This window comes from Lepisosteus oculatus, chromosome 2, assembly GCF_040954835.1.
Source record: "Lepisosteus oculatus isolate fLepOcu1 chromosome 2, fLepOcu1.hap2, whole genome shotgun sequence".
NCBI lineage: Eukaryota > Metazoa > Chordata > Actinopteri > Semionotiformes > Lepisosteidae > Lepisosteus > Lepisosteus oculatus.
In genome coordinates, this window is record NC_090697.1 from 65,642,678 (window position 1) to 65,668,163 (window position 25,486).

The 25,486-nt window shown below is 52.7% G+C and overlaps 1 protein-coding gene across 6 annotated transcripts in view; it reads left to right on the plus strand.

Moving 5' to 3' along the window:
• slc23a2 (solute carrier family 23 member 2) overlaps nt 1–25,486 on the plus strand; it is a 45,597-nt gene that overhangs the window by 13,288 nt on the left and 6,823 nt on the right. For all 6 annotated transcript variants that reach the window (XM_069180885.1, XM_069180876.1, XM_069180880.1 and 3 more), the window contains 16 exons: nt 4,569–4,671; nt 5,449–5,766; nt 10,316–10,414; nt 13,385–13,501; nt 13,713–13,870; nt 17,469–17,557; nt 17,895–17,962; nt 18,803–18,984; nt 19,189–19,309; nt 19,619–19,775; nt 21,493–21,640; nt 22,332–22,437; nt 22,520–22,649; nt 23,752–23,889; nt 24,188–24,283; nt 24,612–24,771. In XM_069180885.1, the coding sequence (XP_069036986.1) occupies nt 5,656–5,766; nt 10,316–10,414; nt 13,385–13,501; nt 13,713–13,870; nt 17,469–17,557; nt 17,895–17,962; nt 18,803–18,984; nt 19,189–19,309; nt 19,619–19,775; nt 21,493–21,640; nt 22,332–22,437; nt 22,520–22,649; nt 23,752–23,889; nt 24,188–24,283; nt 24,612–24,771 (1,880 nt within the window). In that variant the 5' untranslated portion in view covers nt 4,569–4,671; nt 5,449–5,655. The remainder of the gene's footprint in view (nt 1–4,568; nt 4,672–5,448; nt 5,767–10,315; nt 10,415–13,384; nt 13,502–13,712; nt 13,871–17,468; nt 17,558–17,894; nt 17,963–18,802; nt 18,985–19,188; nt 19,310–19,618; nt 19,776–21,492; nt 21,641–22,331; nt 22,438–22,519; nt 22,650–23,751; nt 23,890–24,187; nt 24,284–24,611; nt 24,772–25,486) is intronic.

The window sequence follows — 25,486 nt, forward strand, 5'->3', positions numbered from 1 at the left end:
ATGGTCTGTGTGAATGTGTGTGTGATTAGGCAGAAATGTCATGTTGTTTGCGTCTCAAGATTTCTGTGTAAACGGACTCACCTGGTGCAGACATTGCTGTAGTTCAGAGGAGAGTTCGGTCGGAAAGTCGTGTTCCTAAGGAATCCCTGTGGCTGCTTTTCCTGCCTGGAACCTGGGTCTGGTTGGAGCATCCCTGTGGCCTCAGAAACACACTCGAAACAAACCTTCATGCCCTTTGAATACTTCTGTAAAATTCTTCCAACTATTAAGAAAATAATTCTCTGCAGTCCTGTCCAATGGACTGTCCCTGAAGAATGCAAGACTAGCACTGCAGTGTCCCAGTGATTTTCAAAGGAGAACAGCTTTATTCCTGCTTCTGGGGAGAAATGCCCATATTCTGTTGTAGATTTCCAAGATTGCTATTTTGATTTGTAATTTACAGCAGATTTGCAAGCCCTAGTGTGTGCATATTTCGAGACAAAGACTTCACAGGCTGACATGCAGGCGATCTGCTCCATAAAGAAGAAATCCCTGACAGTATGCAGTGACCCATTGCAAGGTGTTGTTTCTTACTAAGTATTCAGAATTATCCAGAATGCATTGAGCTTTCTTCACCCTCAGCTATGGTCTTCAGGTCATGTTTACCCAAGGTTCTGGTCATGACAACTGTTTTGTTTAAAAAAAAAAACATTTGGGGTGGATTTGGTTATTTTGTCTTGTCATGCAAGCCCAGTCTTAGGACAGAAAGCGAAAGATTTGCTTAAAAGCAAACACCTTAATGACGCACAAACTCCTCCAGCTCTGCTGCAGGGCTGTGTAAGGGAAAGACTGTAGTAGCAGCCGGAGAGACAAGCCCACTCCAGACACCAGCCGCTGGCGCTACAAAGGATGCAATACCGGGAAATGCGTTGCATAGATCAGAGGCCACTGCGTAGCGGGAAGATCCGCTTCAGGTTTTACTCCAGGGTGTGTGCCTGTCTGGGCAGGCCTGCGCAGAAAGGGTTAATCTGAAATGAGCCAGGGCCTGGGGTTGGCTTGCATGCAGGGCCTGGAGCTGGGAAATCCCGGTGTGGCTCGGTTCACCATCCAGTGGGGATCCGGTTTGTTCTGGGGGGGCTGTGCCCGCAGTGCCTGCAGGGCAGGAGGGGGAAGGCGTGGCAGTGGTTGTGGGCTACAGTGCTGCCGGAGAAGGTGACTCCGTGTTCCTGATCCAGGCACACGGGCAGTAAGCCAGGAGAGCACAGTGATTTGCACAATCGTTTTTCACCAGGTGGTTTACAAAGTGCCGAATGATGTACTAGCTGGGAAGAGACTTTCGGTGTGTATTGATATATATATTTTATCCTGTGTATCTGTCATCAGGGTTATGGTTGGGTTTCCAGTTGTGCAGAAGATTGGTAGTAAATGACATAATAGAAATAAGTGTGTAGCGTTTAAGAGACCTGAAAACCAGGTATTTGGTTTGCTCTGGGGGGTATCATTCCAGTCCCCTCCCAGAAGCACTTAAAAAATCCTCTCCTGTCTCCACACGCCTGTCGCATCCTCTAGGTGACCTGGCCTCTGGTCCTAGTTAGTTTGTGTGAGCGAAACAAGATTTTTTAGCATCAAGGCAGAACCTAAACATATTCCGGTCACTTCCCTTTACGTGCTTATTTAGGAAAAAGACTTGGGTGTTTATATACTGTAGACGCATTGTTTACCTCTTCCAGGCAATGTGGGAATGCAGTGAAAAAGGCAAACAGAATATTGTTTGCAATACTGTTGCAAGTGTATAACGCATCATACCGAATCTTGTGTACAATTGTGATCATCTTGCTGGTCTATAGAAAAGGTGTTGCTGCTCTGCAGTGGGTCCGGAGATATATTCCAGGTCTCGGACAGGCTGAAGGAAAAAACCTTTTTGGTCTTGTACAGAGAAGACAATGAGAGGATTTTGTACAAGTATTCAAGCATTCCAAATCTTCAGAGATGCTGAGCAATTCAACCCGCTTTTTTCAGTATGATCTGAACCACCAAGCAAGGGACAGAAGTGGAAACTATGTGAAAGTGTATGTAAAACAGCACAGAGGATGTTTCTTTACACAAAGGGTGGTAGGAGTGGAACACGCCACCCAGGAGTGCTGCTGAAGCTGATGCTTTGGCTTCTTTTAAGAAACGGACAGATATAATCTTTGGAGCAGTTGGCTAATAACTACCAGATATGCCATTTCGTATTCCTTGGAATTCTGCTTGCAGATTCCCAGTGTGGACTGCAGCAGGGAGAGTTTCAAGCGCTTCTGAAAGTAGCTGGCCTGTTCCAGGCACCTCCGCTTTGGGGAAAACTGAGAAATTGGAATTCAGTGTCTATAAATGTGTGGGGAACTTGAAGCACATCCTCAGGGGGCAATGACGGTGGGCACCGAACAGTGCAAGCCTTCTTGGGCACAAATGGTGGTCAGTGTTGAACCCCACTACACAGAGGACATTCCACATTCGAGAGGCCACCTGTCCACGCAGCAGAAGGATATAGATGTCCCCAAGCAGAACTGGAATATCTAGTTTGAATACCGTTTGCATCGGGTTTAAACGGCACCAGCATCTTGCCCCTGGCACTGAACACCTTGGGGAAAATTACTGTATAGGGTTACAGGGCTGGGTGCAAGTCTCTCTTCTTTTACTGTTTTCCCTTTGGTCTAGATGGCTCAGCAGGGTTGACCTGAGCGCCCAGGACGAGGTGGAAAAAAATGCCATCCGTTTACTCGAACGCTTCGCAGTTCGCCTTGAGTCTGGGGTGTTGCCATCTGCCCCAGTTGTGACACTCCTCGGCAGCAGGAACACGCACGGACGCCCAGTCTTGATAGTCTTTCATGTAGAAGCATTCGAAATATATTTCGCGATATATACTGTTCCCCTCGCTCAAAGTGCCCTTTGACACGGAGAGTTGGCAGTGCGTCAGAATCCCTCTTTAAGCCGCCATCCTGAGGCCGATACGCTGGGATCATCCGGGACGTCATCCCATCAGTGCGAGACGGCTGGGCAGCGCACAGAGGAAGAGCAGCTGGCTCTGAAGGACTGAACGGTGTGGTCCCTTCACTCCTGTCTGGCAGATGAAATCTGCTTTTGTAGGATCCCCTGTAACTCGTAGAGCCTTTAAGTTGACAATGTAGGCGTCCTGTAGGATCAAATGAATATGGAATGATCAGTCTATCTGGGATGGGTGGGCGCAGTTAACGAGGCGGTTTGCGAATGATTTTCTCACCGGGAGGAAGGGGTTGGCACCCTGCGGTCTGTGCCAGCCCGGGGAGGGAGAGCTCCGCCTGTGCCTGCTGTTCCGAGAAGCCATGAGGGAGGGGATGCTGGAGAAGACAAGCGAGCCGCCTGGTGTTCCGGGATTTCCTCAGGGTCGTGAGGTCAAGCCTGGGCATGGAGCGCTGTCAGGTGGAGGATCCTGGGCTGATCTCTTGCGGGCGAGCGCTGTCAGGTGTCAGGTGGAGGATCCTGGGCTGATCTCTTGCGGGCAAGCGCTGTCGGGTGGAGGATCCTGGGCTGATCTCTTGCGGGCGAGCGCTGTTGGGTGTCGGGTGGAGGATCCTGGGCTGATCTCTTGCGGGCGAGCGCTGTCGGGTGTCGGGTGGAGGATCCTGGGCTGATCTCTTGCGGACGAGTAGTCAGCCGGTGTCCATGACAAGCATGCTTCCACTTCACTTCGGTTGTGTCTGCACATCGTATCTTTCATCCTGAAGGAGTCTGGGATTTTGAAGACTTCAGTCACGTCTCCTGTGTTCAAGACTGCAGAGATTGGTCGTCCTTCGTAGTGTTGACTTGGGGACTTGTCAGGCTGCCCAGAGTGCCTGCTTTGCATTGTAGTGTGGCAGACCTATTTCTAGGTTCAGCATTGTTGGGGTGTGTCAGGTTCCTCTCCTCTCCTGTTGACTTTCACTGGTCACACAGAGAGCTGTGACTGCTTCTGAACTGGCTACTGGAATTCACCTTCACAACTTAGAGTTGAAGAAGAATAAAACTTTGTTCAAGGTTGTTACAGTAGGGTAGTAAAAGTGCAGTAGGACACAGCTGCTACAGTAGGGGACTGTAGTAAAAAGTACAGGAGGACAGTGCTGTTACAGTGGGGACTGTAGTAAAAGTGCAGTAGGACAGTGCTGTTACAGTAGGGGACTGTAGTAAAAGTGCAGTAGGACAGTGCTGTTACAGTAGGGACTGTAGTAAAAGTGCAGTAGGACAGTGCTGTTACAGTGGGGACTGTAGTAAAAGTGCAGTAGGACAGTGCTGTTACAGTGGGGACTGGAGTAAAAGTGCAGTAGGACAGTGCTGTTACAGTGGGGACTGTAGTAAAAGTGCAGTAGGACAGTCTGTTACAGTAGGGGACTGTTGTCAGTCCTGTGGTCTTCAGGAAGATGTGGACAATGGCTGTGACCTACGATTATGGCCGTGTCTCTGCAGCAGAGAGAGTACTGATTCTCCTGATGCTCTGGGGTTTTTCGCTTGTATCTGGTGTTTCAGCGCGGTATGATGCCTGAAGGTGTGTTTTGCCCTTGCCACGCAGCCTGACTGGTTTCTTGTTTCTCTTTCAGCCTGTTGGTTTCTGTGGAGCAGCCGCTGAGCAGACAAGACGGGACTCCAGTTGCGTAGCAGCGCGATCCGGTCCAGATTGCAGTGGGAGCCACGGGCTCTCTTGTGAGTAGTCATGGTACTTTTTAAAAGTTCATCTTTTTGCAGAGGGCACAACACTATGAAGAAGTGCCCGCGCTTTCACGCTAATGGTCTTGCTTAAGCCAGTTTTAACACCTGTTAATCGCTTTCTTGCCCTCTCCAGAGGCAGGGGAGTTTCTGCGGCTCAGGTAGCCCATGTCGATTTAATTAGCTGTTCATTGTGTGTGCATACGTGTGGATTAACACCGCCTTTCATCCCTTAATTCAGTCGCAGTGGGAGAGAAGCGTCTTTCTGGCCTTAAGAAAATAGGGCAGGGTGGTTAATGAACACTCACATTTCCTGCATATTTCATCAGTAAATCTTAACACTGTTTGGAAATAGCTCAGCGCCGATGTTTTGTATAATTTAAGCAGGTTAAAGTAAGAGGATTAGCGTAGCCGGAGGAGGTTGTGGTTAGGGCTGTGAGAGTCTTGAGTCCAGACTTTAAGCAAGAGGAGACCTTTCAGAACATCTGGCCTGTTAGGTAGCTGGTAGTTAATGGATCTGATGATCTTGTCCAGTCTTTTCTCGCAGGGAGTCGGGGGATCATCTCCCGAGCTGGCTGGATTTGCATGTTTCCATTGTTTTCTGCTCTGCGTGTTTTTCTGGCTTTGTTGTGGGGAAAAGGTCTGATGCCCTTTCCAGACGCCACCGAAGACGGGGTGGTCACGTGGTTTGGTGGCATTGTGGGTATTTTGGCCGGAGCGGCCCTTCTGTGGAAATGGCTGATCTCTCGCTCTGCTTGCGCTCCCGTGCCCCAGACGCCCAGCGCGCACCGGTGACCTCGGCGGGCCGTCTCCGGATCATGTGACGGAGCCGCTCTCGTCGGCGACCGGACGCAGAGCGCGACAGAGGGAGGGGCGCCCAGCGAGAGGGACAGCCGCCGCCGCCGACCCGTGGAGAGCCAGCAGCACGCACGCGGGGGCACGCTGCGGGGAGGACAGCCGGCGGCCGGCTCCGGCCTCGGGATGGGCGTGGGGAAGAATACCACCTCCAAATCCATGGATTCGGGAGGCGGGGCCGACGCCAAATACGAGGAGGAGCCCTCCAAGCACGCGACCGCCTTCTACCCCATCCAGGTGAGCCGGGGGGGGGGGGGGGGTGCGTCTCGAACCCCTGACCCCTGCCAGAGCAGGTCAGGTAACTCTTTCAGTGGGGTACCCTCCCGGAGCCCTAAAATTCTGTTATTCACACTGCGGGAGCACAGGTACAGTGACCTAGACTGAAAGGAGAACGATTTGTCCCAAGTAGCAAAACACGGTCTCATGATGATGAGTAAACACAGCGATGATGATGATGATGACACTGCAGCGATGCAGATCGTAGCCGGCTGATTCCAGTGTGGTTGAGCAGACTGTGATTTGAGCAGCAGCAGTGAAACAGCAGTCTCCCGGAGCCAGTGGTGCAGTGCTCAGAAGTGCCCAGATTTCCCATAACGCTCGAGTCCAGACCCCGGATGCGGGGTACTGCCACTGAGCCGTCCTGCCCAGCCCCAGCGGCGCGAGCCTGCTGGTGGCATCGCGCCGGCGTGGGCTGCCACGTCCTCACTGGCCCCAGGCGGGGGGACGCCACTGTGAAGGAGCTGCTTCGGGAGGAGAACAAAAGAATCACAGCGACCATTGCTATAGCTACAGCCGCGGCAGGCTTAGACACAACACGGGCAGCACTCGCAGGTCTGCACGCGCGTGACGGGGAAGTGCATTCTGGGAGGCACGTTCTGGCCTTCAGACAGAGCCAGCGCCGAGATTGTGAGAGAGGGCGCTGTCATATAACCCAGTTAACTCTGTCAGAGTTTCCTCAGCAGTAATGTACGGGTCTTGGGGCACAGGCGGATATTAAGGCGTGTTCTTACACAAAGAGTCGGGGGTACTGATAACAAGCTCCCCAGCCATCCTGTTGAAACGGGTTTCGTTATGAACCGTTGGGGAAACGGTTTTCTCCTCTGGCCCTGTGGCTAAGGATCTGCGCCTGAGGCAGGATGAGATCCTCGGATCAGTGAGCCTCTAGCAACCAAATATTCCGTATGGTCTTGTTTGTGAAACATCCCGACGTTGCATGCAGGAATTCCTGCAGCGTGGTTGATGAGCAGTTCTTATCCGGTACCGCTCAACACCTCAGTTCCTGCGGGCTCCAACAGGGCCACAGGTGACGGGGAACAGGTCGGGCAGCTTTCTGGAATGGCGCAGGGCATCAGGAAGTGGGAGGTTGGGGCAGGGAGTTACCCACCGTGGCAGCGGGGTTGGGTGAGTGCAGTTTCGCCCTGGGCGTCCCATACCGGCACTTGTCGGGAAGTCAGGTGTGTGCGTGTGATCGGGCGCGCGAGGTCGAGAGCGGGGCCTGTTGCGGGGCCTGTTGCGGCGCTGGGCGGTTGTGTCTCGGCATCACGTTGTCGTCTCCATCTGTGCTGTCATAGCGTGTGGGCCTGGGATTTGTCTGGTAGCTCCTGCTCTGAGATTTGGGAACATCAGGGGTCTTTACTAGCCAATTCCAGAGTTTTGAGTTTTTCCGTACGTGTTGTTCTGGTCTAATCCTTCTGCGTTTGTGGACTTCAGGTGAAGATTTTCCAAAGGGTTTTCTCCAGTCTGTTCTATTCTTGGATTTTGATTTATTGATTTAAATTTAAGTCCATTTAAATTAACTTGATGTAAAAGATTCCACTATTCCCGGGAGTAGTTGTGGTTCATTGATTCCTTGATTTCTGTGAGTTGTCCGTTTGCTGCATTTCTTCTTCAGGCTGCGTTTGTAGTTTTACCATCTCGCAGCATCTGAGGGGCAGATCTGTGTTGTGCGGCTGCCCGTGTTTTTGGTTTCATAGTTTTGGCAGTGCCGTTTCTGCTGTTTTGGCAGTCTGTATCAAAACTTCCTTCTTCTGCTTTTGTTTTGATTTCATCCTGTGTGATTTTGGTTTCAAGGCTGATTTCCCAGATGTGCGTTTTGAATCTGGCGTAGCCTGTCCTCCTGGTCTGATAGCGTGTCCAGGAAGGGGTTCGGGAAGATCTGGATTTCCTGTCCTGCCCTTGCTCTCTGGTACTGGTCTGGGCTGTTTGTAGCCTGCTCTCTTCTGCCTCCTCCCCCCCCCCCCGGCCTCTGTCCTGCGGTGTGTGTGTGTGTTGCCTCCTGCTCTCTCAAAGCCAGGCTGGCAAGGCTGTTTCTACTGTAATCTTTCTCGGTGAACCACGAAGGCCTGCGTGACTCCTTCCTGTCCCACTCTGTTACTGCTGCTGATGCCAGACGGCTTATTTTTAAACCTGCTCTGTTTTTCACATTTTTGTGCAGACCTGGGATCTGTACCGCTCAGAGTGTATCATACCCACCCCCTCCAGGGCTCTCCCCCTCTTTTCCCCATCACCGTTTCCACTCTCCCTCTATCCTTTCTCTCTTCTTCTGTTCGTCTTCTGTCTTCTCTCTCTGTCCATCTCCTCTCTCTCCCTCTTCTCTCTCATGTCTCTGTCCTTTCCCCCTCCCTCCTTTCTCTCTGTCCTTCCCTCCTCTCTCCCTCTATCCATCTCCTCTTCCCTCTCTCTTTCTCCTCTGGCCCTGTGGCTAAGAATCTGCGCCCGTGACCGGAAGCTTGCCGGTTCAAATTCCGCAGCCGGCAGAGGAATCCTACTCCATTGGGCCCCTGAGCAAGGCCCTGAACCCCAACTGCTCCAGGGGCGCTGTACAATGGCTGACCCTGCGCTCTGACCCCAGGCTTCTCTCCCTGTCTGTGTGTCTCATGGAGAGCAAGCTGGGGTATGAGAAAAGACGAATTCCTAATGCAAGAAGTTGTATAGGGCTAATAAGGTGATGTTATGTTATCCTCCTCTCTGCTCTCTGGCCTCCTCTCTCCCTCTGTCCCTGTCTCCTCTCTCGTATCCGTGCCTCCTTCAGCTCTCAGTGTGTGACTCACACACACCTGCTCGGAGGGGATGAAGGCTCAGTGATTGTGGTTGTCAGTGTGGCTGCCCCGCTTTGTAATTATCACTATTGTTACCATCTGCGTCATTACTTGCGAGCCAGTGAGCGAGATGGAGAGTGTGGCACGCTGGTCGGGGGAGGGGGAGGGGGGAGAGGGGAGAGGCGGGGACCTGTCTAGAGTTTTTTTTTTCACACTCCTCTTTGCCACGTCCCGCAGTCTGACTCACCAGCCGGCGGACGGAACGGAGTTGGAAAACGGCCCACATCCCTCCTAACTATTGGCGGCGGTGCAGTGCAACACTTGCCGCGGCATGGTGTCGCAAAGTAGTGAAAACACGGCTAGGCCCCATCATTCCTGGCACACACTCAGACTCCCGTTCCAGAGCAGCTGAATCCGTTTCAGGGTTGACTGCTGGCCGTGGACTGGTCATCCAGATTGCGGCTCTCCCTTTCTAGCAGGATGCTCCTTGATAGCGTAGACAGTGACAAGCTGGGTGTGGACAGGAGCCTGGAGAGGGGAGAGGGAGGCTGAAGATGAGGGAGAGGTGGCACAGCAGAGAGGGAGACTGGAAGGAAACGAGAGAGTAAGAGGAGGAACTGGGTGGATTAGGCACTGTTGTCCTGTCTCTCTCTCGCTCGGCACTCATCCTAAACTAGGGTCACTGAGGGCCACCGCATGTCTGGGGTGAAGGGCCACCCCACCCCATGCTCGCCCCCACCTCGCTGCACGGCTGACCAGGCTGTTGAGGCGAAGGAGTGTCGGCGTCCCGCTTGGGCACAGGGGGTTCGCCAGGGAGCAGGCGTTGGGCAGCAGGCGGACTGACCACAGATCACGGGCCGCGCCCGCGCTGCTTCAGAGAATTCTCCAGCCCCGCCGTTTCCCTGTTCCACGAAACATGAAAAGAGGACCTCCCACCCCTTCCTGCCACGCGCGCGCTCATCTCTTTCCCTTCCCCTTTCCACTCTGTGCTTTTTCTGGGTTCCCCTTCCTGTTACACCACCTGCGAGGCAGAAAATAAGCCTCGATTGTTGTCAACTGAGCTGGAGAGTCGACCGTGTGCTTCCTGTGGTGCAGACAGCAGCCCCCCCACCACTTGTCCACCCCCTGGTGCACATGAGCAGATTGCAGCCAGTCGATTGTCCAGCCTCCTGGCCCAAGACGATAGTGGCCGAGTGAATGGATGCTCAGACCCATGGGGATACATTCTAGACTCCTACTGTAGGTAGGCTGGGCAGTACCCGATGCGCTGTGTCAGTCTGACCTCTGACCTGTGCCCACTTCTCTTGTGCTCCTGTGCACGCTCACACGCTTGTGCCTTCACACACGCACACGCACGATAGATGGCGCGAGACCTCCTTTGCAGTGATCCAGGTGTCGTTGGGAAGAAAGTGCGAGGTTGTTAGGCTGCACCGGGGGAGTCCTCCTTCTCCGCCTCAGACCTGCGCCGTGCAGTGAGCCCTGAGCCGAGCGCTTGTGACGCGTGCTCGTGCGAAAGAGAGAGCGGAACAGAGACGGTGTGTTGACAAGCACCGGCGCCCCGCTCCACCGCAGTGGTGCAGGGGAATTCATGCCGGCGCTGGGGGGGAATCCCCGTGACCATCAGCTGGTGATCTGCGGAGCCCTGGGCGAGCGTCGCAGCCGGGGGTCTCCCAGGGGTGCCCTGGGAAGCGCCCTGCCCGCCCGGCCGGCTGACCTGGATGGCTGACGGGCGCTGTGTCTCGCCGCAGGTGGTGGTGAATGGCGCGGCCCAGTCTGCGGGGGACCAGGACACCGAGGACACCGAGCTCATGGCCATCTACACCAGGGAGGGCGGCACAGCCGAGAAGGTAACTCACGCCTGCCGCCCAGCTGGGTGCGCCCGTCTTGCGTCCATCTCTCTGTCTTCCTGTCTCATTCGGGTTGGCGTCATGGGCATGCCCGGGTTCCTTAAGTGTTGGCAGAGGAAGTAAAACTCCTAAGCACTGGTAGCCTGCATCTGTATTAACAGTCCCCCTGCCTGTCTACCTGTAGCCCCCCCCCAGTATAGCAGTATAGCACACCTTGTGCCTGCTGAGGACCCTAAGGAGGAAATACAGAGCGAGGCAAAGTTGGAGCTCTTTCCTTCTGTCCTCTATTGGCAAAATGCCGGCAATGATGTGGCAGTTCAGTAAAACAGATACAAATGTGTTACTTACAGTATGAGGACTGATTATTTTCAGCACCCTCAATCAGCATTTCCCGTGAAGTTGCGTACTGTATTGTGTTGATAAACTGGAGTGTTTAAGGAAGGGGAGCAAGAAGGTTTCTGGCTTTATTTCCACCCGGGCTCTTAGTTACCTGACTGAGCTCATTTGTTTAACTGGCCAATCTGAAGCCTTCCCGCTGGATTAGTGTTGGATAGGAGGGAGAGGGGCAGCTCTGGGAACTGTGCTCAGGCTGTTGGCTGACTACCAGTATGAGGGAAACATAGTGCTGTGTGGAGCCTTGAAATTGGGTAGAGATGTCACCCGAGGCTCCGGAGCGCTCCGGTCAGCCGATGTCCGTGTCCAGGAGTACACCCCTGGATCTACAGCCCAAGTTCGGGATCTCCAACCCTTGTCGTGTGTGTGTGTGTGTGTCATTCTTGACAGGTGTGTAATTCGAGATGTTGGCCCACAGAACTGAGGAGGAATGACAGGAGAGAGAGAGAATACACGTCCTAGTTCCCTCCCTCTCGCCACAGTTTTCCCACTTCCCTCTTCCTCTTCTGTTTCTTTCATTCACTTTTCTGTCTCCGTTCCCCTTCAGGCCAGCCTCTGTTCTGGCGCTCTTTCACATGGGTGGGGTGACTCAGCACAGATGCTGTCAACAACAGCGAGCACGAGGGCCTGAACTGGGGAAAACCGCTGACTCACGCTTACTCGTGACTCTCCAGCGGTTATTACACGCATGTGACAAGGCCCGGTCTTTGGCACAGGAAGAGGGAATGACGTTTTAGGCTTGTTTCTCTGTCAGTTAATTGCCGCAGGTGCGCAGGTTAACAATGACCACCTTTAGCTCCCGATAGTTCAGTTGAATAAGCTGGATTCACGCCAGAGCCAGTTAATTATATGGGAGTTATTCTGTAAAAGTTTGTGCAGTCATCCTGACGGCACACAAATTGACAGATTTAAAGCTATATCTGCAAAAATAAATCCGTAAATAATTCCTTGCCATTCTGTTTATGCATGTATGTTTTTAGAAATATAAATTATATGGATTCTGAATATTGATTGAATGGTTTGGGCGTTGTGTTGATGAACTGATGGCACGTGTGACTTGAGAGTCAGGGAATTCAGGCCATCGTCTGTGTTTTAATCAGAAATACAGATTACAAGCAGAGTGCTATGTGTATAAATGTATGAACGGCCTTGTGGTGTTTGAACTTGTGTAGTGCCAAAATGATGTAATCCACTCCTTCAAAGAGTATGCACTTAAGAAGATAAAAGTTAAAAACAAAGGGTCACCAATCAGATCATCTTATCAATTGTGTTTTTAATAGCTAATGAGCAAATTCTGTTTCGTGAAATAATCTAGGGTAATGGTTTCAACAACAAACTAGGTACCTTGTTCCACACTCTTAATTCCCTTTGCATGAAGAAATGCCTCCTGTTCTCGGTTTATATATAGTCCTCTGGTTGGTGTTTCAGTGTAGATTCAAAAGAAGTCTACTTGATTGACCTTGTTAGTGCCTTTGAGGATTTTGAATGTTTGGATCGGGGCTCCTCCTAGTCTTCTCTGTTCAAGACCAGCAAGTTCATTCTTTGGTCTTGTGGAGCTTGTGTAGTGTAGAGCCATTTATGATTCGCTCTCCATGGAGGTAGTGCTGGCTAGTTCCCCCATCTGGCAGTGCACAAACTCCAGTGCTTTCACTGGAAGTGAAAGGATTGAATTTGTGCCAGATGTTGCTCAGGACGTTTTGTTGTTGACGTGTTTTGTCCGTGTGCTGAATTCCTAAATTGCCTGTTCTTGTTCTTTTTAAAGATGGCTGATGAAATCCTGCCGTACAAAGCTTCATACGCAGGTCACACACGTGGTGCAGTTTGTAGCTAATATTCAAGTTATTCCTGCCAGTTATGGGATAATTGCTATGCTGATGTGTAGGCAAAGCACCGATAACAGTCTAACTGAAACTAGTCTGAAAGTAAAAACGACCCTAACAGTATCTGACTACTGTGCTGAAAGCACCTTACTTGTGGCACAAGCTGTCTAATACTAAATACTGAATGCTAATTTCTAAATAACAGTAAGTAACAGAGGAACTGTTAATGTTAAGTTAAAAAAAGGCTCTTTCTCCCTCCTTCTCTCTCAGATCCTTTCTTCCTCTCTGGTTTCTCTGTCAAATTCAGATACAGAAGTTACTTTATCGACAGGACTATGTAATTGCTTGGGTAGACATGCTAATTGTAATGTAAGCACACCGAACAGATACAGATGTTATAAATTTAAACTTTAGTGGGTGCAGGGTGACAAGGGTGTTTTGTAGGCCCCACAATTTCTTTACACACTGACAGTCTCTGCACTGCGACCTTGACACAGCTCAAGAATGAGCACTCCAACGGCCTTGTGTTGACAAAGTGTTGTTTTAGCTCGTGATGATCTTGCAAGGTCTCTGTGTGTTTCTTCTCTCAGTCCAAGCTCTGCATCCCTCGGTCTCTGAGACGCAGGGACAGTGTGTGGGCAGTATCGACAGTGTCTCTGCTCTCTCTTGTACAGCTCGCTCTCGGAGACACTGGACAGCAGGGACAGTGTGGACAGTCTGTGGGCAGTATTGACAGTGTCTTTGTTCTCTCTTCTAGAGCTCACTCTCGGAGACGCTGGACAGCAGGGACAGCATGGAGGCCCAGCGGATGGACATGATTTACACCATTGAGGACACACCTCCTTGGTACCTCTGTCTCTTCCTGGGACTGCAGGTGTGACCTCGTTCACCTTTCACTCTGTGTCCTGCTGTCTTAACAAAGCTCAGATAACTAGAACAAAAACTATTGACAAGCCAGGTGTAGATACAGTCCCAGTAGACAGCAGACTGGTCCTGCACAGTATATAGTCATTTTCCTAAGCCAATTAATTACCGCTCGCTAAATGAAGTACCATGAGCTGGATATGCCCCTCCTCTCTTCCCAGCACTACCTGACCTGTTTCAGTGGGACCATCGCTGTGCCCTTCCTGCTGGCCGACGCCATGTGTGTGGGGTTTGACCAGTGGGCCACCAGCCAGCTGATTGGCACCATCTTCTTCTGCGTGGGCATCACTACCCTGCTGCAGACTACGCTGGGCTGCCGGTAAGAGCCCTGCTTCCCTCTCTTTCAGATGGGAGGAGCTCATCCAGCTCCTCTAGCTCGTTTAGTACTTGGCAGCTCATCAGAGGTTTTCAACCAGCTGCTTCTTGAGAGAAAACATATGGCTGGATAGCATGTTCCACCCTTCCACAACTCTTTGCATAAAGATGTGCCTCCTGTTCTCGGTTTTAAGTGTTCTTCCACGTAGTTTCCACATGTGGTCTCTGGTTTGTGTTTCTCTTTTGGTTTTGAAGGAATGCTCGGGGTTGACAGGGTCTGAATGCTCAGGGGGATATTTTTAAATACTTGTTCAGGCGTCGCTCCCTTCCTCTGCAGTGTCGGTGGGAGTTTGATTTCTCGGATGAATAGCTGCCTGCTATTTAGCAGTGGGAGTTTTTGTCAAGTTAATAGCTATTCAGGCTTACAGTGGCTTAACCTGTTCTTCAGCGGGAATCCAAATCAGTGGCCTGCAGCTCAAAAAATCAGCCAGAGTGGCAGACAATAAAGCCGTGTCAGCCGGGGTGTCGGTCACGCCAAGCTGTTCCGTGTCAGCCGGGGTGTCGGTCACGCCAAGCTGTTCCGTGTCAGCCGGGGTGTCGGTCATGCCAAGCTGTTCCGTGTCAGCCGGGGTGTCGGTCACGCCAAGCTGTTCCGCGTCAGCCGGGGTGTCGGTCACGCCAAGCTGTCCCTCGGGCCGCGTCAGCCGGGGTGTCGGTCACGCCAAGCTGTCCCTCGGGCCGCGTCAGCCGGGGTGTCGGTCATGCCAAGCTGTCCCTCGGGCCGCGTCAGCCGGGGTGTCGGTCACGCCAAGCTGTCCCGCGTCAGCCGGGGTGTCGGTCACGCCAAGCTGTCCCGCGTCAGCCGGGGTGTCGGTCACGTCAAGCTGTCCCTCGGGCCGCGTCAGCCGGGGTGTCGGTCACGTCAAGCTGTCCCTCGGGCCGCGTCAGCCGGGGTGTCGGTCACGCCAAGCTGTCCCTCGGGCCGCGTCAGCCGGGGTGTCGGTCACGCCAAGCTGTCCCTCGGGCCGCGTCAGCCGGGGTGTCGGTCACGCCAAGCTGTCCCTCGGGCCGCGTCAGCCGGGGTGTCGGTCACGCCAAGCTGTCCCGCGTCAGCCGGGGTGTCGGTCACGTCAAGCTGTTCCATGTCAGCTGGGGTGTCAGTCACATCAAGCTGTCCCTCGGGCCGTGTCAGTCAGTAGGTGACTCAAGCTGCCGCGCTGTCGGTCAGGTCAGCCAGCGTGTCAACTGTTAACTGTCTTGTGCCCGTTTCTACAGTGAATCTGGTACACAAACGAGACCTTGGGACTTGGAATCCCATGCATAGTGGCAGCACACACAGGGGCCCTGCTATCACTGTTATCCACAGTGGTGTGCATGCAGTAAGGGCGACTGCCGAACAGGTACAAGCAGAGACAAGAAGGTTCCCCAGCTGAGAAGAGGTCCTGCAGACTGTCTTGTTGCCTTTCGCTGCTTCATCCAAGACACTCTGCCAATTCTTCCCTACCTGCAGCATTTAGGAGCTTCAACAGCATGTCTGGGCAGCTTGTTCCACACACCCACAACTCTTTGTGTAACATATTGCCTCAGTGAAGAGAGGACATAACTACTCCTGTTTGCGAACCACCCCCTGTAAAAGCTGAATGGGATGAACCCCACAACTACAAACGTCTTAGCAGGTGGAGTTTGTTCCATCGCAGACATTTACACCTGGAAACAGACACAAAGGAGAAGTCCAACGTCCGCTCCAAGAGGTAGAAAGCTCATTTAGGATTAAGAGCCTCGTCGGTCAGCCACACCACAACAGCCTTCCCTCGTCAAAGTTTTGCTGAACTTTCCCTCCATTTTTGGCCGTCGTCTGTTTACAAAGAGTGTGTACATAAGGCTGCAGTGAGTCACTTTTTGTAGGCTTTTCCCTTCTGCTTCTTTTTCTAAAGCCGCTCAAGTGCACTCCTTAGATCTTGACTGCCACCCATAAAGAATGTGCAAAATCATCGCAGGAAAAGGTCAAACCACGTTTTGTTAAAGCTATTGCAAAACAGCCCTGGTGTTAAACCTGTGAAGGGTGTTGGTCTTCATAATAAAGATGGAGCCGAACTTGATTGGGCGCCACTGTGAGCGAGCGCTGTGGTTGACTGCTGCGGGGTTTGTGTCTGAGGTTCGGCTGCACAGGGTGCTTTTAAAGCACGGGGCCCGTCGAGGACAATGAGTGACAATAGCAGCGCCCCCTGGTGGTTTGATTTTCAGTTTCGTTTTCTGCCAGACTGGTCAAGGAGATGCCAGGTGTTTCTGCGCATCGTGCCTGAGGGGAGCGACGTCTTCACTGCATGGGGAGACACGAGGACCTGTAGACAGAAACGCACACCCCCCCCCCCCCCCATCAGAGCCGTTTGTCTTTTGGCTCACTGCAGGTCCCACAGCGCCGTGCTGGAAGACTTTTTTTTTCATAGCCCAGCTTGCTCTTCATGAGGCACACAGACAGGGAGAGAAGCTTGGGGTCAGAGCGCAGGGACTGCCATTGTACAGAGCCCCTGGAGCAGCTGGGGTTAAGGGCCTTGCTCAGGGGCCCAACAGAGTAAGATTCCTCTGCTGGAGGACTAGAGCAGTGCTTCTGTCGTGCACTTTACTACAACCCTGTGGGCACCTGGAAAGGTCCTGGAGATGCTGTTTCCTTGAGACTCCCCCTCTCAGGATGGGGCATTCAGAGGACATGGCCGTCCCTGTCTGGCCTGTCCTGGTGAGAACGACACTCTCACAGCAGGATGAGCCGCTGTTTGCCCTGTCTGTTTGAACAGCTGGGAGTCAGGCCACTGAACCCAGGAACCCCTGTCTTGTCCTGACATGCCACATGTCAGCAGATCCCTTGCTCAACACAGGAGGGCTTGGCAATATTACATCAAAGGCAGGAGTAACGGCAAGCGCGCAGCAGAAAGAATTTCGTTCCTGGGGGAAGGCAAATGTGATCAAACAGGTTTGGGAACTGCGGAGAATTCAGAGACCGTTGCACCCAGTTTCAGATCAGGGGAGATGATCAGCCATTCTACCCCTACTGAAGAGGGTGCAATTAATGAGCTGAGATTTCAGGAGTGTTACATGGTCATTCACGAGAGCTGAGAACCAGACGTCCTAATTCTGGGGGGACTGATTCACCAGAGACTGGGGCTGCTTCTTGTGCAAGTCTGGAACGTCACGCACTGGCAGGCTAAGAGAACTGAATCTCTCAAGTCTTGAACCGAGAACACTACGAGAGGTTCTGATCCAAGTATTCTAAATCCTCAAATGCCCTGAAAGCCTGATAAACCAGGTGACACATGTCGAAACTACTTAGAACTCCGTTTAAAAATGAGAAGGGGGGGGGCACTTCTTTACGCAAAGGGTTGTGGAAGTGTGGAACAGGCTACCCAGCTGTGTTGTGGAATGTGATACCCTGACTTTTTTTCTAGAGGCGTCTCTCGTTTGGAACTTCCTGCGTTTCGGACAGAAACTGCTCGTGTCTCGCCCCAGGTGAACAGGGCTTCAGGAGTTGTTCTTTGTGAAATTAGCTTCTGTAGCGTCGTCTTTTGCTCCCTGCGTCTTGTTCATCCCGTCTCCCGCTCTCTCTCCAGGCTGCCCCTCTTCCAGGCCAGCGCGTTTGCGTTCCTGGCCCCTGCTCGAGCTATCCTGTCTCTGGAGAAATGGAAATGCAACACCACAGGTAAAGGCCTCTGAGCTGGTAATGAAATCCGGGCTCGGTGTGGGCTCCCGTCTAGACTGGGGGATTATTTCTAAGTGAATGACTGTCGAAATCCCGTCCAGCTGTTTTGGGGGAAAATCCCATAATGCTTCTGGGAACCGCAGCAACTGGATCCAGACCCAGGGGTCCTTCCCGTGCCCCCGGTTCGGGGTTTAATAGCTGGAGTTTGGGGAGATGGAGGGAGCGGTTTCCTGGGAGCCCACACATGCTCCCGGGCTGCTGGTAAAGTAGTCTCCCGATACTTTTACAGAGTGTGTTTTCTGACCGGTTTCTCTCTGCCCCCCCCCTGTCTTTACAGAGGTCCCAGTGCTGAACAGCACAGAGCTGCTCCACACAGAGCACATCTGGCACCCCAGGATCAGGGAGGTAAGACACCCAGACAGGGAGGGGACTGACAGGGTGCCGGAGCGAGGGAGGAGAGATTTAAAGAGTGTGGCACAAGAGCTCTGGGTGAGATGGATGGCAGAATGAGGAGAAGGGTAATGGAGAGAGAGGAGAGGAGAGATGGATGGAGGAATGAGGAGAGAGAGGAGAGGAGAGATGGATGGAGGAATGAGGAGAGAGAGGAGAGGAGAGATGGATGGAGGAATGAGGAGAGAGAGGAGAGGAGAGATGGATGGAGGAATGAGGAGAGAGAGGAGAGGAGAGATGGAGAGAGAACTTCCCCCATCTGTCCTTTTATTGGCCATGTAAAGGCTCAACCTGCCCAGCGGGGGCAGGGGAGCGAGATCGCAACCAGAAGGACATCATGGGGCGGCCCAGAGTGCTCTCCTCTTTATAGCGTCTCTCTGCATCGGCGCCAGCCTTTCACAGCAGTGGGGCTTGTTCCACACTGCCGCAAGCCTCTCGGCTGTACAGTCAGTACACGTCCTTGTAGTTTCCATGGCTGGGTGTTTCACTGTTGATGTGGAAGAAGTCCTCTAGGTTGACGTTGAATACTTGCATCGGGCCCCCCCTGATCTCCCACAACTGTCGCAAGTCCTCCCTCTCTCCCGGCAGGATTGATAATTGTTCCGTTGCAAGTATGGGGAATTCTGGGATTTGAAATGTCTCGGGCCTCTTCCCCTGTTACATCCTTCGGCTCTCTGTGTCGGGTTTAAATTCCTGTTACTCGAGGTTAGAGCATTATGTAGCGCGGTTGTCCCCAAGTGCAAGAGTGGTGTGCTTGTGTCCGGTCAGGTGAGAGTCAGTCTCTTGCTGTGTCAGATCCAGGGCGCCATCATCGTGTCCTCTCTGGTGGAGGTGTGTATCGGGCTGCTGGGCCTGCCCGGGGTGCTGCTGCAGTTCATCGGACCCTTGACCATCACGCCCACGGTCGCGCTCATCGGGCTGTCCGGCTTCCAGGCTGCAGGGGAGAGGGCAGGCAAGCACTGGGGCATCGCCATGCTGTGAGTGTCTGCCTCCCCGTCTCTCTCTTTCTGTCCGTTTCCAGTCGAGTGTCTCGCCACCTCTCCTTTTCCCCCCTCCTGGGTTCTGTCATCTCTCTGATCTGGATTCTTCTCTCTCTGCACCTGTCTCAGCTCTCTTTTCTTCCCCAGTTTGTCCATTCTTCTCTTGTAGCTGTCCCTCTCAATATCTCTCTCTCTCTGCAGGACGATATTCCTGGTCCTGCTGTTCTCCCAGTATGCCCGCAATGTCCAGCTGCCCTTCCCTGTGTACAAGTCCAAGAAGGGCTGGACTGCCTACCGCCTGCAGCTCTTCAAAATGTTCCCAGTGAGTCCAGCTGTCCACCTGTGTACCTGTCTGACTGTGTGTGCCAGTTGACCTGTCTGACTGTGTGTGCCCTGTGTCTACTGCTCGTTTTGTCTGTCTCTCTCTCTCTCCCTGCCCTGCCTGTGTCTGCTGCTCGTTATGTCGGCCTGTGTCTCTCTACCTGCCCTGTCGGTCTGTGTCTGCTGCTTGTTTTGTCTGTCTCTCTCCCTGCCCTGTCTGACTGTGCGCTGCTCGTTTGGTCTGCCCTGTCTGACTGTGCGCTGCTCGTTTGGTCTGCCCTGTCCGACTGCGTCTGTCTGTGTGTTCCAGATAATCATGGCCATCCTGGTGTCCTGGCTGCTGTGTTTCATCTTCACGGTGACGGACGTCTTCCCGCCGGAGAAGGACCAGTACGGATTCTATGCCAGGACCGATGCAAGACAGGGCATCCTGTCTGTGGCTCCCTGGTTTAAGATCCCATATCCCTGTGAGTTACACCGGATTGCCAGTCTCACCCACACTCTGCCTGGCATGATGAACACAGGGCACCACGTAGGCTCAGGCACTGCTAAAAACATTATTGCATCATGTGTGCTTTTAAAAAAAGCCTTGTCCTGAGGCTTCTTGTGAAGGGTTTGTAGATATTCCCATGTGTCTCTCTGGAGAAACAGGATCAATCCATTCGGGCCTGGGGGTGGTGAATCACTTCTGCTCTGTTCTGCTCGACACCACAGCTGACGTCTGCTCTGCCCTGTTAGTGGGACCTTCTGTCCTGGCCTGGGCTGGCCGAGTGAGGGACAGGGCAGACGTGATTTAGAGATCATTTAGAAATTGTGTGACACAAAACTGAACTGAGCTCCCAAGGACACCAGTTGGACATTCCTGGTGTAATTCAACAAATTAACTGACTGAAATGGTCAGAGCTCACCTATAGACATATACTGTATATACCAGGATCCTGGCTTATTCTTCACTTGACTGTTCTTGAAGCACAGACACTTCACAACAATGAAAACAAAAATCACAGAGGCTTTCTAGGCTGCCTGCTAAGCACCAATGTTTACTCTGCTTGTCTGCCAGCTGGCGCGCACACACTTTTCTGCGTGACCCTTATCACAGCCAGTGAAGAATAAACAGTCCTTGAATGAACCAGCCTGAGTGACCTGCCAACAGTAACTTCTTACAGTAGAGCCAGCTGCAGCTTTTGGCGGCCCCTAGTGGTGACCCAATGGTCATTGCAGCCTCAGTCTGCCAGGGCACGCTGTGCTAGTAAGAAATGTAGCCCCCCAAGGCGTCTCTGGACTCCCCAGTATCGGAGAAGTGGAAACGACAAAGCGAAAAAAAAAAACCGTTGAGTGCTGCGGATGTGCTTGTGCTCTGGCTTCTGTTCGTGTGATCACGATGCGAAGAGGCCCACAGTGCATTTCTTGAACCCACGTCATCTATCGTCCAGGCACTGAAAAGGCTGCACCACTGCCCCACACCCAGTCTCGGCCCACCCTGTTCACCGTCACTGTCGCCCCCAGGTCTAACCAAAGTCCTTTTCAGGAATTTGGTTTAACCTTCATTTAAAACACACACTGACCCGTTCTCTGTAGCCTTGTTAAAGCAGTTTGAAAGGCTGAAGCCCACCCCTCTATTAAAGAGTGCCTCAGAAAGTGCTGTGAAGACGTTTGAGCTGTAAGATTCAGACCATTTAAAGCAGAAACCACAAACAGCAGTTTAACGGACAGAGGGAGTAGTCCACACCCTCCACTCAGATTCAGCAAGCAGCTGCCCTTTAAGCAGGTACTTAAAAAGACTCACACCCTATTTCTGTGGCCCTCAATCAGGCAATGAAATGAAGCAGGCCTGTGTATTATTGAAGTCAGTTGGACTCCCACTCCACAGTTGTTTGATCCATTCCAGGTTTTCACATTCTAATGACTAAATTACTAATCATGTCGTTACAGTCATTTTTACACTGTGATGAATTTTGAGTAGATAAGCAGAGAACTACAGTCTGATCAGCAACAGCTGGTAGCTGGTAAAGCCCGGGATGGATCGCACTGCTGGGAGTCTACGGGAGTCTGCCTGGTGACGGGGCAGGTGATACCTGGCCAGGGGCCGGCCGTTTGGCCCCGAATCGCCCGCCCTGTGTTTGGTGGGCTGGGAGGATGCTAACCTGCGCTCTGTGTGCGTCTCGCCCCCCCCCCCCCCCCCAGTCCAGTGGGGCTACCCCACGGTGTCGGCGGCCGGAGTGATCGGGATGTTCAGCGCGGTGGTCGCCAGCATCATCGAGTCCATCGGGGATTACTACGCATGCGCCCGACTCTCCTGCGCCCCCCCGCCCCCCATCCACGCCATCAACCGGTGAGCCCCCCCTCTCCTCTTTAACACGTCACGGGATCGGAGCTGGCTGGGGGGGAGGCTCGAACCCGGGGCCGCTGAGCTCGGCGGCACTCGGGGGAGCGCCTATACGGGTTCGGCCGCTCCGTCTGAAATCCTGATTTTAATTAAGAAGAGCTCGGTGCTGGGGGAGAGCCAAACGAGACCCTTACTGCAGGAGACGTTAGTAAGTATGTGATCCGTGCCCGAGGACGGAGAAGGGCTCAGGGCTGTTCTTCCCAGGCCTGCACCTGCGAGCCCTGGCGTTCAGGGGGCAGCTGGTGCAGGAGTAAGGGTGGTTGTGAACTGAAGGGTTACACACAGGTGTAAGTGTGGAGCTGCTCCTCTAAAGAACTGGACTCGTTTCTTTCCAAATTTGCTCAAAAGATAATGCCTGAGCAGAAATACCCAAGGTGGAGATAACCAGGGCGCTGTGGAGGTTACGAACGGCTACTGCGCTGAGCCTGCGCTCTTGTGGAGCTGCAGCCTGAGCCTCTCCAGGGGCTGAAGTGGGCACCCATGGGCACAGGGCTCTCCTCCCTCTGTCCCAGCACCAGGACCCCCCAGCTGCTCCTGCTCAGACCACAGTCCTGACTGCCCTCTGGGGCGATCGTGGGCTGGGGATCCAGTGGCGGGTGACATACTGAGCCCTCTCTCTCCCCGTCCCGTCTCTCAGGGGGATATTTATCGAGGGGGTGTCCTGCGTGCTGGACGGCCTGTTTGGGACCGGGAACGGCTCGACCTCCTCCAGCCCCAACATCGGAGTCCTGGGGATCACCAAGGTACTGCCCCCTGCCCTCTGACCCCCCCCCCCGCCGGCCTCTTGGCCAGTCCCCTGTGCTGACGGTGTCTGCCCCCTCGCAGGTGGGCAGCCGGAGAGTCATCCAGTACGGCGCTGCCCTCATGCTGCTGCTGGGGCTGGTGGGCAAGTTCAGCGCGCTGTTCGCCTCCCTGCCTGACCCCGTGCTGGGGGCGCTCTTCTGCACGCTCTTCGGTGAGGAACATCTGCCCCCAATCTGCCTCCTCTCCCGCCTGCTGGCATGAGACCCGTTTGCTTATGATGTCTTTTTGTATTTTAGAGATCAGATAAAACCATTTTAACTTCCAATGATGTTACACAACCATCCTTTTATAATGCAAATGTACCAATATATATCACACATGAAAATGTCTATTCTTATCTATTCCTTTAATATTTTACAATTGTTTCACTTCTAACTTTTGAAATAAGAGAGATATACATTTTTATGATTGAAGAGGGGAAAGAATATGTAGATTCTTAATTCCAGTTTGTTATTCTGTATCTCAACAAATTCAGGCTTAATGTACTTAATCCACCTAGACCCATATTTGACAAATTTGTTCATCTGTAATTTAAGTGAAATTTAATTTTTCCATGATGTACATTTCATTTACATGTACCATAATGTTGGTAAATCCAGGAGAAGCCACTTTCTTGTTATAGTCTTTTTACCTTCAGATAAAAATCACACAAAGATGTTTGTCAGTACTACTCAAGTGAAAATCCAGCCTGCCAAAATCCAGAACCTCAAATGTAAAGGGTAGATTCCTTTCAGATATGTCCTCTCGGGCCCCATGTAAATAATCCCAGAAAAGCCTTATTTTAGGGCACTCCCAGATACATGCAGTGGTACAATGCAGGGTGTCGGGTGTGGGGGGCGGAGCCTTGGATTAAGGGAGACACGTTGCCATGGAAACCACTTCTACACCTGCCATTCATTCACTTATTCACGCCAGGTGTGGTTTCCATAGCGATGCGTCTCCCTTAATCCGAGGCTCCGCCCCCCACACCCGACACTTCCTGCATTGCACCACAATGCCAGTGATTACCATCTTGGTTTCCACACTGTCTCCAGCACTTAGGATGTTCCCCAGTTTGATGTGCCTCCTGCCTCGGAGTAATAAGGAGTCTGACAGTGTGTTTCCAGCAAAAACTCTCGTTTGCTTATTTTCCCAAAGCTGCAGCTCTGGCTGTAGAATTTCTTCAAGGCTGCAGTGAAGGAGGTTTTGAGGTTTTGATGTCCTTGTGTCTCTGCGTGACTGCCCGTGTGTGACCCCTCCTTTTCCGCGTGCAGGGATGATCACGGCTGTGGGCCTCTCGAACCTCCAGTTCATCGATCTGAACTCCTCCCGGAACCTCTTCGTGCTCGGCTTCTCCATCTTCTTTGGCCTGGTGCTGCCCAGCTACCTGAAACAGAACCCGCTGGTCACAGGTGTGAATGGACGGCCGTGGTGGAAGTCTGGGGGGACGCCCGGCGCTCTGCTGTTCTGATCCGTTTCAGGTCTTTAAAGACCCAGGCAGATGCGCGCACAGGTTGCACCGCAGTAGAAGAGCAGGTCTGTTTTAGTCCTGAGGGGTTTAGAATAAAGCCTGGAACGGATCGAGCTGCTTCTGTGCAGTAGGAGTCCGACCGCCATTCCCTAAGCAAATGCGATTCCCTGTCACGGAGATGAACACACCTTAGCACTCTCGCTCAGTCTCTAACCTCAGTCTGTTTCTCCCCTCCCCAGGTATAGTGGAGATAGACCAGGTGCTCAATGTGCTGCTGACGACGGCCATGTTTGTAGGGGGCTCGGTGGCGTTTATTCTGGACAACACTATACCCGGTAACGGAGCCCAGCTCTCTGTCGCCCGCCTGTGCTCGATGTCCTGTCCTGTCCTGTCAGCCTGTCGGGCTTGTCCCTCTCTGTTCAGTTCAATTTTTTCAATTCATGATGCTTTATTGGCATGACCAATGAATAAAATCAGTGTTGCCAAAGCAAATAACAAATACAGTTGTCTGTAGACTTGTGTTTTACGTTATTTACAATAAAGACACACTCATAAGATGTTTACATGTGAACATCTGGAGCATCACTGGGAGACAGGCTCACTGCTCCTCAGGCTCTCTCTCTCCTGTCTCAGTCTCTGACTCCGCGTGTCCCTCTCTCCCAGGCTCCCCGGAGGAGCGGGGCATCCGGCGCCTGAAGCGCGGCGCGGGCAAGAGCACGGCCGAGCTGGAGGGCATGCGGTCCTACGACCTGCCGTTCGGGATGGACTTCCTGCGCCGACACCGCTTCTTCCAGTACCTGCCCATCAGCCCCACCTTCGCGGGGTACGGCGGGCGGCCGTGCGCCTCGGTTGGGCGCTGCGGGGCCCGGGCGGGCGAGGGGGGGGGCGCGGGGGAGAGCGGTGTATAGCCAGGGGCGACGGGGGAGTCCTCTGACCGACAGCCAACGACACAGACACAGGCTGCTTACTTTCAGCAAAGGTTTTAAAAAGCATGACCCTTCAGCCAGCGTGCGTTGTTGTGGACGAACCCAGCAGCCCCCTGCCGCCTTAAAATAGCAGCCTCAGCCTTCAGGGACGGAGCGTGCAAGTGCGATGCAACACCGAGCACAAAATGGAGCAGGCACAAACACATCAGTGCCTGGTATAGCTTGTCCTGGTGCATCGTGCAGAGCCTGAAGGAGAGCATCAGCCATAAATAATGTTATTTAAAAAGCTGATGCCTCTCCCTCAGAGTGCAGAGGCTTGTGTCTTGAAGTGGGAGGGTGCTCATTTTAATGTGGCTGGGCTTTGTAAATGTGCATTTGACAAGGGGGTGCCCAAAGTGACTAAATACCAGCATTTGAAATGCATGCAAATTGAACAATCATAATATGCAAAAGATATGGCACATTGTAACAGAAATGCAAAACGATGCTTCTTTAACTTGGCTTGGCTATATTGCAAGGAACTCTCTGCCTAAAACCCTCTCGCCATGAATGGCCGTTCAGATTCTCAGATACTATGCATATCGCACAAATGTCTGCAGTGTTTATAGATTA